Source organism: Eulemur rufifrons, chromosome 17 (assembly GCF_041146395.1).
Source record: "Eulemur rufifrons isolate Redbay chromosome 17, OSU_ERuf_1, whole genome shotgun sequence".
In the NCBI taxonomy this organism is placed as follows: domain Eukaryota; kingdom Metazoa; phylum Chordata; class Mammalia; order Primates; family Lemuridae; genus Eulemur; species Eulemur rufifrons.
Window position 1 is genome coordinate 43179172 of NC_090999.1, and position 14644 is coordinate 43193815.

The 14644-nt window shown below is 36.7% G+C and overlaps 1 protein-coding gene across 4 annotated transcripts in view; it reads left to right on the forward strand.

The window, feature by feature from the left end:
• ERBIN (erbb2 interacting protein) overlaps positions 1-3211 on the forward strand; it is a 119256-nt gene extending 116045 nt beyond the window's left edge. For all 4 annotated transcript variants that reach the window (XM_069491912.1, XM_069491913.1, XM_069491914.1 and 1 more), the window contains one exon: positions 1245-3211. In XM_069491912.1, the coding sequence (XP_069348013.1) occupies positions 1245-1352 (108 nt within the window). In that variant the 3' untranslated portion in view covers positions 1353-3211. The remainder of the gene's footprint in view (positions 1-1244) is intronic.
• Positions 3212-14644: the final 11433 nt, after the last annotated feature.

The window sequence follows — 14644 nt, forward strand, 5'->3', positions numbered from 1 at the left end:
TGGGCGCAGGGTCTCACGCCTGTAACCCTAGCACTCTGGGAGGCCGAAGCGGGTGGATTGTTTGAGCTCAGGAGTTCAAGACTAGCCTTAACAAGAGCAAGACCCCGTCTCTACTGAAAATAGAAAGAAATTATATGGACAGCTAAAAATATATATAGAAAAAATTAGCCGGGCATGGTGGCACATGCCTGTAGTCCCAGCTACTTGGGAGGCTGAGGCAGAAGGATCACCTGAGCCCAGGAGTTTGAGGTTGCTGTGAGCTAGGCTGACACCACAGCGCTCTAGTCCGGGCAACAGAGTGAGACTCTGTCTCAAAAAATAAATAAATAAATAACTCCCAAATCATATAGACATTAGCATTTAGTAGCAAAAGTACAGACTCTGACGCCAGATTGCCTGAGTTTGAATCCTGGCTCCAACACTCTTATAAAATATAATTTAAAACATTTTTTAAAAATTTTTAAATGATTTCAAGCTTAGAGAAAGCTGCAAAAATCATACAGCAAATATCTATGTATACTTCATTTGGTCACCAGTTGCTCATATTTTGCCACATTATCTTTAGCATTCATCCTCTTTTCCCTTTCACTCTCTTCCCTCTCTCGCCATACACATTCACTCACTCATAAACTCATATACATTTATTTTTCTGAACCATTTGGGAATCTTTGGTTTCAGTTTTGTGACTGAGGAAGTTACCTTACTTCTCCATGCCTGGGTTTTCTCTTCTCTAAAATTAGATGATGAAAGAATCTTCTTTGAGTGTCTTAAGAGAATCATAGGATTTAATTCATGTGGTGTGTGTAGAACAGTGTGTCTTGTACACATTAAGACCTCAATAAATATTACCCCTAATTATAGGAAGGTGATCTTGATCTGATGGCAATGGGAAGACTAGGCCTTTGTCCCCTGCTATCCCTGCAGTTTGTTCGCCTCAGATACATATTAGCACATACATACGCAACACCATGTCTGACATTGTATCTTAAGCAAGTGGTTCCTAACATTGGGCCACTGCATAAGAATTGTCTGAAAACTTGGACAAAATACAGATTCCTGGACCGCATCTTCAGAGATTTTAGAGGTATAGAGTAGGGAGTCTGTCTATGTGTTGTTTTAAATTCCCAAAGTGATTCTTCTTTTCTTCCAGGTTTGTAAACTACCTGGCAGAAATTTAAGTGCAGAAATGCAAATGAATTACTGTAAAATGTTTTTCCTAAAAGCATTTTTCCTCTTTCTTCTAGGCTAATGGCTACAGTTTTATCAATATTGAACATGGACAAGCAGTGTCCTTGCTAAAAACTTTCCAGAATACAGTAGAACTCATCATTGTACGAGAAGTTTCCTCATAAGCACTGTGGACAAAAAAAGGGGGAAAGACAGCAAGATTTATTGGAAGATACTTGCAGGGGAAATTAATATTTTGACTATTTTTATATATAAAGAACTCAAAAAATTATGTTCACATTTGTACATTAATGAAGTGTAATGGAACTTGTGGTTAGAGGGAAAGAACCACTGTACAGAATATAAAGGAGACTGTTGAATTCATACCATATAAAACTTGTTAGGTTTTTAAACATAGCAATCAAGGCTACAAAAACAAACCTGTGTTGTTTTTGTATAGATTGTAGGTTTATTTTTGGATTTCATACATATAACTGAACTGTGTGCAAGGCAATAGTTAGCCTTGATTTTAGCCCAGAGATAGATGGCAGAGCTATCTATCTCATAGCTTTTATGCCTTTATTTTTATTCAACTGGTATTAATGTTTTTCTCCTGAAACTACTTTTTTTTTGATGTGGGCAAGAGATTTGAAGTGTTGGCTTTTGCTATGTGCATATTGAATTGAAGAGTGAGTAGGTGAAGGTGGTGCTGGTGGGTTCACTTTCCAAGGCCAGATTAAAACAGTTATTTCCTATAAAAATCTGGAAGCAGAGAATGAAAAAAATGTGGTTTTTATTAATAGAATCATGCAATAAAATATATAATGTCTTTTTAAAGAAGTAGAAAAGACAATAATTGCATTTTATGAGCTCTACAGGATCTGTTCTTGTCATAGCCATGGACTATACATTTGCTACTGGTGATTCAGTTTTTAATTTTTTAGTCACAGGAAATTTTTAACTCTACTGTAGATGCATGTTTATGCATTTTTTGTGCTATGGAAATCCCCTGGGGTTTTTTATTTTTATTTTTTGCAAATGGTGGTACTTGCAATCTGTTTTCTAATTAGCGTTCCATTTTAATCTAATTTATAATTTTTGTTTTAAGCAGCAAATCAAACTAAAATGGCCAGTTTTAAGATTGTGTTACCTGTAACACAAAATGTTAAGAAGGTTTAGGAAGGCCTCTTGATTTTTGTTTGGCCTTGCATTGCCTTGGTAAAGTAAAAGGAAACAGTGTGCATGGAGCTAAGAAACCAAAGCAAGTTTGTGAAACTGGCACAGTGATAGAGAATTGCTGTGGAGAGTTGTAGAGCAAAGGGTTAGGTCCTTGAGGCCTACCGGCATGTAAAGTTGTTCAAATAAAGGGCTGTTCTACAGGTAACATTAAATGTGAACTCAACACTTAAGAGTCTTTAAAGGGTTTCTAAGTGTATCAGTGTAATAGTGTTTTACCACCAACTGCCTTTGTTCCTAGTTACTGTAACAAATATGTGATGATAGAGGTTTGTTAGTGTTGTTTATCCAAACCATTAATTTTATTTGTTTTTATTCTATGTAATCAAATAAAATTTGAGTAACATGCAATGGTAAGAATTAATGCATGGTTATTTGGACCAGAAAAAAGTGCCATAGAAGACCAATGACTGTTTTTAGTTGAGGCTTATCTGGAACCTTTCATTAGAGCAATATTCAGTTATTGCAATTCATTTTTAATTACTAAGAAATGTAATTTGGGAATTTTTAATCTGTTATGCCTTGTTCTTCAACCTTGATTTAATTAAGACTTTTATGGGACTAGCTAAAACGCCAACCTACATTATTTTTACAAAAGTGAATTAGACTCACTTTCCATTCTTGCTAGTCAGAGTAAATGGGCAGCACTTTTAAATATGTGAACTCAAATATTGCACTTCTTTCAAGATGTTATCAATTGGTTATTGTACTGTATAGTTTTCATAATTTTGATTGAAACCCTTTAACAACTCTTTGTAAATTTTAACTCATTTTAGTTGATTTTCAGTACTATTTACATAGGAATTGATTTTTATGGATATAGTAGAAGAAATGTGCTGTATTTTGATAAAATTCACTTATTGTATGTGTGTTGTAATCTCTAAAGAAAAGAATGACAAACAGCTTCTTTAAGTCAAGTCTTGGTGTTCCCTTTATTTTTAATTTATTTTAAAATATTAATTTGGCATTGTAAAATAGTACATTCTTTTTATTTCAAATTTTGACCATCACATTCTACTTTTAATCAGGAATACATAAAATAGGCATAATTGTGGAGTTTTCAACTACTTTACCTTGAACCAGATACATAGATATAATTTTGGAAAAGGAAGTAAGTCCCCTAGAACAATGCATTCATCAGTGATCGAACATTAAGTTCATTGAATATTATATTGAAATACTACAAGTGCAACAAATGTAATCTGCACCATTATATTCTTTAGTTAATTAAAATTTGTAATGTTCTTACAAAACAAAAAGTTGAGTAAGAAAGTTTGTTACCAAGAGGAATATTACATGATATTAATATATTAATAACCAAAAAAGTGCAAAAAAGCTTGTACTTAAATTAATAGCCAAAGTTTTCTTCAAAAATATTGGAAAATTAAAATTAAATGACAAGACTCTTCATTAGAATTTTTATTATGGTAATAATAAAGTTTCAAAATCTGAATAGAAGAGTAATAATTTAAATCTTTTGAGGAAGCTGAGAAGACATTTTTAGTTTATATTACTGTTGAGTGAATTGCAGTTAAGGCCTATACCCATAGCTGATTTTAGTTTAATAAGTATTACGAAGCAAATCATCAAAACTAGAACTGTGTTTTTTTAGTAAGTGTTTAAAATTTCTTACCCTAACTAACCAGTAAAGATTTATACCAGTAAATATGATCAGAGGAATTTATTGAGTTTACAGTTGTTGACAGAGTCTAAAGTTTTACACTGTTTCATTAAGGAATCTTCATTTCATCTGAATCAAAGAAATTTTAAAATTCCTTACATATTTATTTTGTAAATATTTTTCTGTCCTCTTTGGGCTAGACTTGAAGATGTACATACACCTGAAAAATTCTTTTAAACACAAACGTTGCCATGAACAGAACTAAACTTTTAAGTATTAATTTGCTATGCTTAAAAATCTCCGAGTCTCAGCCATGTAATATTTTTTTTAATCAGCATTTATTCAACATTCCAAATTTTTGTATATAGATGGCTTGAAGTAACACGTAGAGGATAGATAATAAACTAATGTTATTTAAAGTTGTGTGGTTTATTTTATGAAATTCAGGGTTAGAGGAATTCTCATGAAAAGAAAGACATATAACTATATATATATATATATATATATATATATGTATTTTTTTTTTGTCTTTTAAGCATTAAAACCCTTTATGTCTGGGTATGGAAAAAGGAGAAAGTGTAGTTTATCTCAAATTTTCCTTTTTTTATTTTTAATTTTATTTATTTATTTATTTATTTTGAGACAGTCTCACTTTATTGCCTGGGCTAGAGTGAGTGCCATGGCGTCAGCCTAGCTCACAGCAACCTCAAACTGCTGGGCTCAAGTGATCCTCCTGTTTCAGCCTCCTGGGTAACTGGGACTACAGGTGCGAGCCACCACACCCGGCTGATTTTTTGTTTCTATTTTTAGTTGACTGGCTAATTTTTTTTTTTTTTTTTTTTTTCTATTTTTGGTAGAGATGAGGTCTTGCTCTTGCTTAGGCTGGTCTCAAACTCCTAACCTCAAGCTATCCTCCCTCCTCAGCCTCCCAGAGTGCTAGGATTATAGGCGTGAGCCACTGTGCCTTTTTTTTTTTTTTTTTTTTTTTTTAGAGGCAGGGTCTCACTATGTTGCCCAGGCTGGCCTCAAACTCCTGGCCTCAAGTGATCCACCTCGGCCTCCCAAAGTACTGATACTACAGGCTGTAAGCCACCATGTCCGGTCTGTTTTTTTTTACTTCTAAAGGAAGCCACTAAGATGGGAAATGTTTTTCAGGTGGAGATTGGCAATAAATCAAATCTATTTGGGAAGTATTTTTTTCGTTCATTCTGTTGCATTCTTATTAATACAGTCTTTTAATGTTTCGTAAATAGGTTTCTTTGAAAAAGACATTGAAATTTATGATTCATCAAGAGCAGTGATGAACAACCTTTGGAAAAGTTTGGCCATCTTGTATCTCTAAAGCTGCTAATTCTTTACAAAATTTATAAACCCAGAGGATAATAAGCATAGTCATTCAGTTTTGGAAAATTGTTAGGAGAATACTATATTCTTTCTAAGACTATGCAGTCTCTTCATGAGGCAATTTTCAAGATGAGAATTTATGGTCTCCAATAATGTGCAGTCCTAACTTCCAAGCACCTGAGAAGCCCATTCTAAGCTGAGAAAGCGCATTTTAGAAAAAAACACCTGAAATGTTGTTTTTTTTTTTTAAGCAAACAACCTAGGTTAATTTATTGTAGAAAGCAATCAAGATGCTCCTGAATACACCTGAACCTTTCTATAGGCTTGTTAGGGAAAAGGCTGAAAAAAAGGATCCTTCTGTTACAATTTTCTTTTTAAATATAACACTAGGGCACTGGTGATCTTCCATTGGACAATATGTGGCCCCACAATTTCAGGATTAAATTTGAGAAGCTCATGTATCATTGGTAAAGGAAGAAATCTAAGCTGCGAAATTGTTTTTCCCCTCAAGGGATTTGGTAAAGCTATTTCATTTTTCATGAAAATAAGCCTATAAATATTTTTCTGGAACTGACCCTCCTTAGATCTAACTATGTTCCTTCAAGGCATAGCTTTGGAATGATCTGTTTTCATATGCTCTTTTTCCTAACTTTCCTTGTCAGAAAACCTAAAGAAAAATAAACTAAGCTAATAAAAATTGGAAAAAAAATTAATGCATAAGCAGAGCATGGGTTTCAGGACGGATGCGTGTAAGTCTCCTCATCTTCATGAAAGGGCAAACCTAATACTCTGAGAAGTATTGCCTGTCCAAAATAGATACTAAACATCTTTCACGTGTGGATTATCCTTCACTATAGCATCCCTCAGAGGAACATTCATTCTCCCATGAGTAGGATAAATCATTTGCAGACTTGACTGCCACAAAGGAAATTGTTTAAGGCAGAACACTAGAGCATGCTTCAAGTTCCCCTTCCTATCCACATATCTAGAAAGGACAAAGGATTATTATTTAATACTATGGTAGGTAAAAGTATTACTTAATAAGCTCAACAGCTTTGGAAAACAAGAAGGGAGTGCACTGGGTTGATAAATTTTGAGGAATTCTTTGAAAGCCTAAGGCAGATAGGGCCAGAGAATTCTACCATGAAAGGTGGATTTGGCCTCAGGATATCTCAAATGTGGAGACAAGTTAAAGGATCAAGAATGGTTTGAATATTGCATCACAAGAAATTTCTTAGGTCAACTGCCTGTTCTATGCCAAGCAGTGTGCAGAAGGGACATCTGGTTCAAGGCAAGAGCAATGAGTGGATTCTAAGAAGGAAAACCAGTGCGGCTCTTTAGAGCTATCATGGTCTCCCAGTTGCATGTCCTGCTGTTGGCCCACCATTAGTGCAGATAGTTGGCACCAGGCAAGTAACAAACATTCTCAGACTTCATAGTAAGATCAAAACAAAACAGGAACGTTTGAAAATAGCACCATGAAGAGAGCCACCAAACAAAAGCACCAATGTCTGAAGAAATCAATAGTTAAAACTGTATCTTCTGAGGGATAAATGAGGATACTGAATTTATAAAACAAGCTGTCATGAAAAGGCTTAAATATCTTTGTAACATAGAATAGTATTGTCAAATTCAACAGCTGGGCTGGAGGGTAGGAAGGAGACATCTGAAGGGCAAATCAAAAGCTCTTTAGGTTTAGATTCCATGGAATGTAATGCAGATGAAAAGTATGAAATGAGACATGAAAGAGAAGTCCGCATGTTTCAACGTGAGTCCTCCCTTTGAAGGACTGTGGAAACAGAATGAAGGGGGGAAAGTACTCAAGAAATTTTCCTGGAGCTGTGACATAACATAGTTCTCAGAGGAAATGGGCCCATTTAGTACCAAACAAAAACTATAAACATGTTCACACTTCTAGATACAGCTTCATGAAATTTCAGAGCAGTTATAAAGAATATCCTAAAAGGTTCCAAAATGTGAAGGAAATTATTACAAAATGCACAGAATGCTATTATCATCAGAACTTTCACCAGCAATTTGGATGCAAGAAGACACTAAAGCAATACATCCAAAATTTAAAAGTTATTCAAGTCAGAGGGCAAAGTAAGACAGTTTCAAAGGACTCAAAATTTACCTCTCCATAATAAGTACCAAGGGATATGCTCTAACAAAATGAAAAATAAATTTTATTTTTAAAAATTTCAGGGCCAGGCACGGTGGCTCACGCCTGTAATCCTAGCACTCTGGGAGGCCGAGGCTGGTGGATCGCTGGAGGTCAGGAGTTCGAGACCAGCCTGAGCAAGAGTGAGACCCCTGTCTCTACTAAAAATAGAAAGAAATTATCTGGCCAACTAAAAATATATATAGAAAAAATTAGCTGGGCATGGTGGCGCATGCCTGTAGTCTCAGCTACTCGGGAGGCTGAGGCAGTAGGATTGCTTGAGCCCAGGAGTTTGAGGTTGCTGTGAGCTAGGCTGACGGCATGGCACTCACTCTAGCCCAGGCAACAAAGTGAGACTCTGTCTCAAAAAAAAAAAAAAAAAATTTCAATGGATTTAGGGGGTACAAGTGTTTTTTGTTATGTGGATGAATTTTATAATGGTGAAGGCAGAGATTTTAATGTACCCATCACCAGAATAGTGTACACTGTACCTGAGAGGTAATTTTTTATACCTCACCCCCCAACTACTTCCCCCCCTTCTTAGTTTCCAATGTCTGTTACACCACTTTATGACCATATATACCCACTGTTTAGCTCCCATTTATAGGTGAGAGCATGGTATTTTTCCATTCCTGAGATGCTTCACTTTGGATGATGGTTTCCAGTTCTTTCCAAATTGCTGCACAAGACATTATTTCATTCTCTTTTATGACTGAGTAGTACTCCATGGTATATATAGAGAGAGCACATTTTCTTTATCCACTCATCAGTTGAGGGACACTTAAATTGAGTCCATATCTTTGCAATTGTGAATTGTGCTGCAATAAACATTTGGGTGCAGGTGTCTTTTTGCTATAATGACTTCTTTTCCTTTGGGTAGATTCCCAGTGTTGAGATTGCTGAATAAATGGTAAGTTTACTTTTAGTTCTTTGAGGAATCTCCATACTGTTTTCCATAGAGGTTGTACTCATCTACATTCCCACCAACAGCATGTAAGTGTTCCCTTTTTACCACATCTGTGTCAACATCTGTTTTTTAACTTAATAACGACCATTCTGACATTGGTAAGGTGGTGTCTCAATGTGATTTTAATTTGCATTTCCTTGATGATTAGTGATGTGAGCTTTTTTTTTTTTTTCTTTTGGAGACGGTCTTACTCTGTCACTAATTGAAATCCAGAATAATAAATTCTGTATTGTACTTGCTTAGCTTGGAAGATTTAGAAATGCCTACCTGTACTCAGGAGAAAGGAGTGTGATAGAGATAAAGATTTGGAGGCCTTCAGTTTATTACTAACATGATGATAACTATGTACAAGGAGATAGTTCTCTTCATGCCTTTTCTGAACTCTGAACTTTCCCATTCTTTGGCATTTAAAATTTATACCACATAATTTAATACCAACGTATTTAGTCTCATATTAGTTTCATTTCCAAGACTATCGAAAACTCTTGATGGGAAAGTCTTTTATATCCGCTCTGGTGTGCTGGGTATGCAATGGGTTCTCAGCACTGTAAAAATGGCCACTTGTTCCCCTACAATGGAATATTATGTTCCAACCACTCACCTACACACAGCAGGGGAGAGGGAGAAGGAGAGGGAGGGGGAGAGAGAGAGAAGAGGTCATGATAGTAGACATAGAAGTTTGTTTGTGTGGGGTCTTTTAGGCCATTGTAAGAACAATGTCACCGCATGTGAAAAGGAAGTGATGAGTGCCCTGAAGAGAGGTGTTGGAAGCAGAGCTGTGGGCGTTCATAGGAAGCCCCATGCGTCATGACCTGCAGCAGAGTCAACTTTGAAAACAGAAGTTGTGTTATGTATATATTGAAGCACTCAACGTTAGAGATCAATACATATTGGTAGATGAATGAATAAATTATGCACATGCTGCTCAGATTGTGACATACTGTCATACAAAACAGCAGCATTTCTCACTACCAGTATTTCTAGGCGGGAACATACATTCATTGAAAAACTGACATCAGCAAGCAGGCTGTCAAAAGTGAATCCAAAGTTGGCTGCTTGGCCGTGTAGGAGGTTATAAAGGAGCTGCTCTTGGCATTAAGAAAAAGTAGTTAAGATGTCTTCTGACTGGCAAATCCTGGCCCGCACTTCTTTAATTGACTGAGGTATTATCAGCACCGTATGCTACAGCATTAGCCAGTTCCTGCTGCCAGCACTCAGACTTGCCTGCTGTTTGCCAAAAATCCCATCTGCTCTCTATCCTCAGTTTCTTCTCAAGTCAATGGCATGTTCATTATCTTTAGGAACAAAGGCAAAAAATCCCTAGTTTAACAACTCTGTTAATGGTTTAAAAATGACTTGGACTTAACGGGTTAAGTTTTTCAAGTGTTGTATATTAATATATCACATAACTGAACATATGCCAAGACATAGAATATCAGCTTTTCTGCTAAATATTTTTGAAAACCTTGCTACTGTGCTGAGAAAAGGTATACAGTTGTACATAATTGTTTCTTTTTAAACATCATTATTTGTGATGCTGTCTTGGAGACACTACCAATAAACTAAAAATTTCATTTATCAAGCATTGCTATATTATAAAACATAGGTTCCTGAGTATGACAGATGGGAATTCCAACACCCTCACAAGGCAGGAGATGCGGCTTCAGCCATTGGCTTTTGAGGAAACTGGAACCACACCCTGGCATAGAGCCTGGTGCTTCCAAATGCTTGCCCTCCTGGACTAGGAAAACTTTCCCACAAGAAAGCTATGAAGAAGTATCTCTTGTCTTGAATGCTGAGTGAATAAAAAAGTCACACGACTGATTACCTTGTGATGGAGTAAGCCCTTTTTAGCCTATTCTATCACAGATTACAGCTAAAAACTGTGGACAGAATGCGGAAAGCATCCACGTGAACCCTGTGGAAAGTCAGCCATAGCAGGCAGAACGAGAGGGTAACCAAAGTGTGAAGAATGACCCGAATGAATGTGAGTCATCCAGGGTTTATTCCCCCTATTTTATCTCCAGCTTTCACCTGAGAGCAGACGCGATGTGAAACGTGAAATGAGCGTAAGCAGCAAGAACTCTGCAGGAAACCCCATTGTTCTGTCCAGAGGAAGGAAAACGGGGCCCCATGAACTGGAGAGTGTGTGAGGAAATCTCTTTTTTCCTATTTTTTCTCCCAGCTTTGCCCCAAGAGTGGCTCATGTCACAGAGCTGCACTGTAGCGGTGGAGGGGCTGGTGCTTAAAACTCCAAGAGAAAACCCATCTTTATGGCCAGAGAAACTGGGAAACTGGGGAAAGGGGATCCTAAGTCCAAAAAGTGTTAAGAGAATCAGGATTATTTTTTTCTCTTTCACACTCACCTTTGCTCTGGGGGTGGCTCCAGTCACGTGGATCTGCATGCCAGTGTATGCAGTTCAAGCCCCAGGAGAAACCACATTTTTCTAGCCAGAGGACCAGGACAGTGGGGCCCTGGGGCTAGAGAGTGTGGGGAAAACGTGGAGAGGAGAGAGCTGGAGAAGGGGATCCTCCAATTCTGTGATTGAACAAACAAGTTTCAAGCCCCGTCTCTGAGCTATGCACAAGTAAAACAGATGGAAAGCAGGATAGCAAAGGTTTAAAAACTGAACTAGGATTAAAAGAAACAAACAAAAACCAGCTACCTGAGTCCCAGTCTAATAAGCACAGGACAGATCAAAGCAGCAGAGCAAAGGCTTTGAAAATTGAACTCACATTGGAAAACCTCAACTCATAGAAAGTGAGACAGAACTTGCAGTACAAACTTTACACACATACAGGTCCCAGATAGCACAACACACAACATAACATCCAAAACACCCAGGATATAATCCAAAATTACTTGAAATACAAAGAACCAGAGAATGTCCCCAAGTCTTAAGGAAAAAATACAGCAATATATAAAAAGGATTATACATCATGGCCAGGTGAGGATTATCCTAGAAATTCAAACCTATTTGGACATTTGAAAATCAATCGATGTAAGAAAAATGAAAACTTATGTTCACACAAAACCCCGTATGCAAACGTTTATAGTGGCTTTACCGATATAGGAAACAATTTAAATGTCTTTAACTGGTGGATAAGTAAACAAACCAGTACATCCATACAATGGCATACTACCTGGTGATAAAAAGAAACAAACTATTGTTACACACAACAATATAAGGTAAATCTCAAATGCAATATACCACATTTAAAAAGCCAGTCTCAAAATGCTCCGTACTGGGTGATTCATTTATATGATATTCTGGGGAAGGCAAAAATATAGAGATGGAAAACAGATTAGTGGATGCCAAGGATTGGGGAGGGGAGGAGGGTTTGACTACAAAGGGCAGCATGAGAGAATTTTTTGGGTGATGGAACTGTTTTGCATGTTGGTTGGGGTGGTGGTTACATGACTCCATTTGTCAAAACTCATAGATCTCTACACCAAAAAGAATGATTTTCATCTTGTATAAAATAAAAATAATAAACTACAATTTTAGAAAAGTCACATGAGTTGAGTGTTGGGTGGGGTGTGAGTGGAGATACAGCTGAAACAAGAATGGAAGCATGTAGGTATTAATTGTTGACAGTGGGTCATGGGTAAGTAGTGGAGGATAATTATACTATTTTGTTTATGTATGTTCAAAATTTTCCCTACAGTAAGATATTTTTTAAAAAGAACATCTACAAAAGACCTACAGCTAACATAATATTTAATAATAAAAAATTAGATGCTTTCCTGCTAATATCAGGAACAAGCCAAGATGTTCCCTCTTACTATTGCTGTTCGACATTGTACTGGACGATACTAATGCAATAATATAATAAAAAGAAATAAAAGGTACGTAAGATTGGAAAGGAAGAAATAAACTTTGTTCATAGATTACATGATTGTCTATGTAGAAAATCCAAAAAAAATTAACAAAAAAACCCCCTGATATTAATACTAATAAGTCATCATAGCAAGTTTGCAAGATGCAAAGTTAATGTACAAAAGTCAGTAGAAAATCTGAAGAGATCTATAACAAATAGAGATAGAATCAGTAATCAAAAAATTTCCAAGGCTGGGTGAGATGGCTCATACCTATAATCCCAGCACTTTGAGAAGCCTAGGTGGGAGGATCACTTGAGGCTAGGAGTTTAAGACCAGTCTGGCCAACATAGTGAGACCCTATTTTTCTATGAAAAAAATTAAAAATTGCCAGGCATAAAAATTGACATGTGCCTGTAGTCTCAGCTATTTAGGAGGCTGGGGCAGGGTGATCACTTGAGCACAAGAAAGAACAGCCTAGGACCAGATAGCTTCACTAGTGAATTATTTTAAATGATTAAAGAAGAGTTAACACTAATCCTTCTCAAACTCTTCCAAAAATAGAGGAGGAGAGAATACTTCATACTTCATTCTATAAGGCCAGTGCCCTGATAACATAAACCAAACCATCATTTAAAAAACTATAGGACAACATCATAAATATAGATGCAAAAATCCTCAACAAAGTATTAGCAAACTGAATCCACCAGCATTGTAAAAGGATTCTATACCATGAAGGAATGAAATTTATCTCAGGAATGCAAGGGTGGTTTAATATATAAAAATTAATCAATTAAATACACTATATTAATAGAATAAAGAAAACTCCCCACATGATTATCTCAATTGATCCAGAAAAAAAGCATTTGAGGAAATCCAACACACTTTCATGGTAGAAACAAAGGAGTTTTCTGTCTTCCCTCCCCAAGCTTGCCTTCAGACACTTCCATCACTGTTTTCTAGGGATACTACCCCAAACTCCCCATCTAGCACTGTCTTTGTAACTGGTCATGCCCAGCTGCTGCAGCCAGGCTATACTAGTGAGGGCCAGAAGTCAGATTCCCTTGGTACTCAATTCCCTGCCTCATCTGATAGTGGAAAAACTATTGTTCCACCTGGGCAGGATTCTGACTTGGAGGCACTCAGTCATGATCTCACAGATGGCAGCTTCAATCCATTGGCTCCTCAGCCATGCATACACACCAAATGTTTGAGCCTACAGTCCTGAACAGGATTTCCATGGCAACAGCACATTATCAGACCATCTCATGATGGTCTAAATTAACTCAAGGTCTATACATGAATAATTGATCTTACCCCCATTCCCTTCTTGGGACAAAAGTGCCAGTGGCTTTATTCTAGGCATAAAGGTTTTTTCATTCTGGCATTCAGTCTAATTATTGGCTTACTGTTTTTTCACACTAGTGAAACTTACAGGGTGACATTTTCTGCACACAAAGAACTTCAAATTGGCTTTCTAAGCTGGGAAGTACCCATGAAGAAACAGCACATGAGGAAAATCACACTAGTCACTAGTCCTTCATTCATGTATGTAAACTGACAACAAAGAGTCACAAGATATTAATATATGCCAGCACTAGAAAGAAAAGAGCAAGATAAAAAAAAGAGAACAATGAAAGGAAAATAAGTTGTATCTTAAAGATTTTTGAATAAGTTCAATGATTCACTAGGAGGACTAAAAAGAAAAAAGATTTTTGAAGATTCATAAAAGAATAAGATGCTATAACAAAAAGAACATGGAACAAGAAACCACATTTAGAAATTTAAAATATGGTTGCTGAAACTAAATATCTAAAAGTGACTTCTGTCTGGTTTAATGCAGTAGACTAGGACCCTGGACTAAATTTCACAATGAAAAAAATCTGGATAAAATGTTTTTGTTTTTGTTTTAAATAAAATCTTAAATACATTTACGAATTGGCAAGGAAGGACAGAATTCTCAGGCAAAAACCAAAATGAGCATGGGCACTCAGAGAAGTAAGCTGTCTAGACACAAATCTACAGATTCAGAAACCAATGAAACACAAGCAGGAAAAATAAAATGTTTTAAAAATAGGCTGGGCATGGTGGCTCATACCTGTAATCTCAACATTTTGGGAGGTTGAGTCGGGAGGATCACTTGAGGCCAGAAGTTTGAGAACAGCATGGGCAACATGGTGAGACTCTCATCTCTATAAAAATAAGAAAAATTAGCCAGGCATGGTGGTGCACACCTGTAGTCCCAGACACTTGGGAGGCTGAGAGAAGAGGTTTGCCTGAGCCCAGGAGTTCAAAGCTGTAGTAAGCCATGAGTATACCACTGTACTC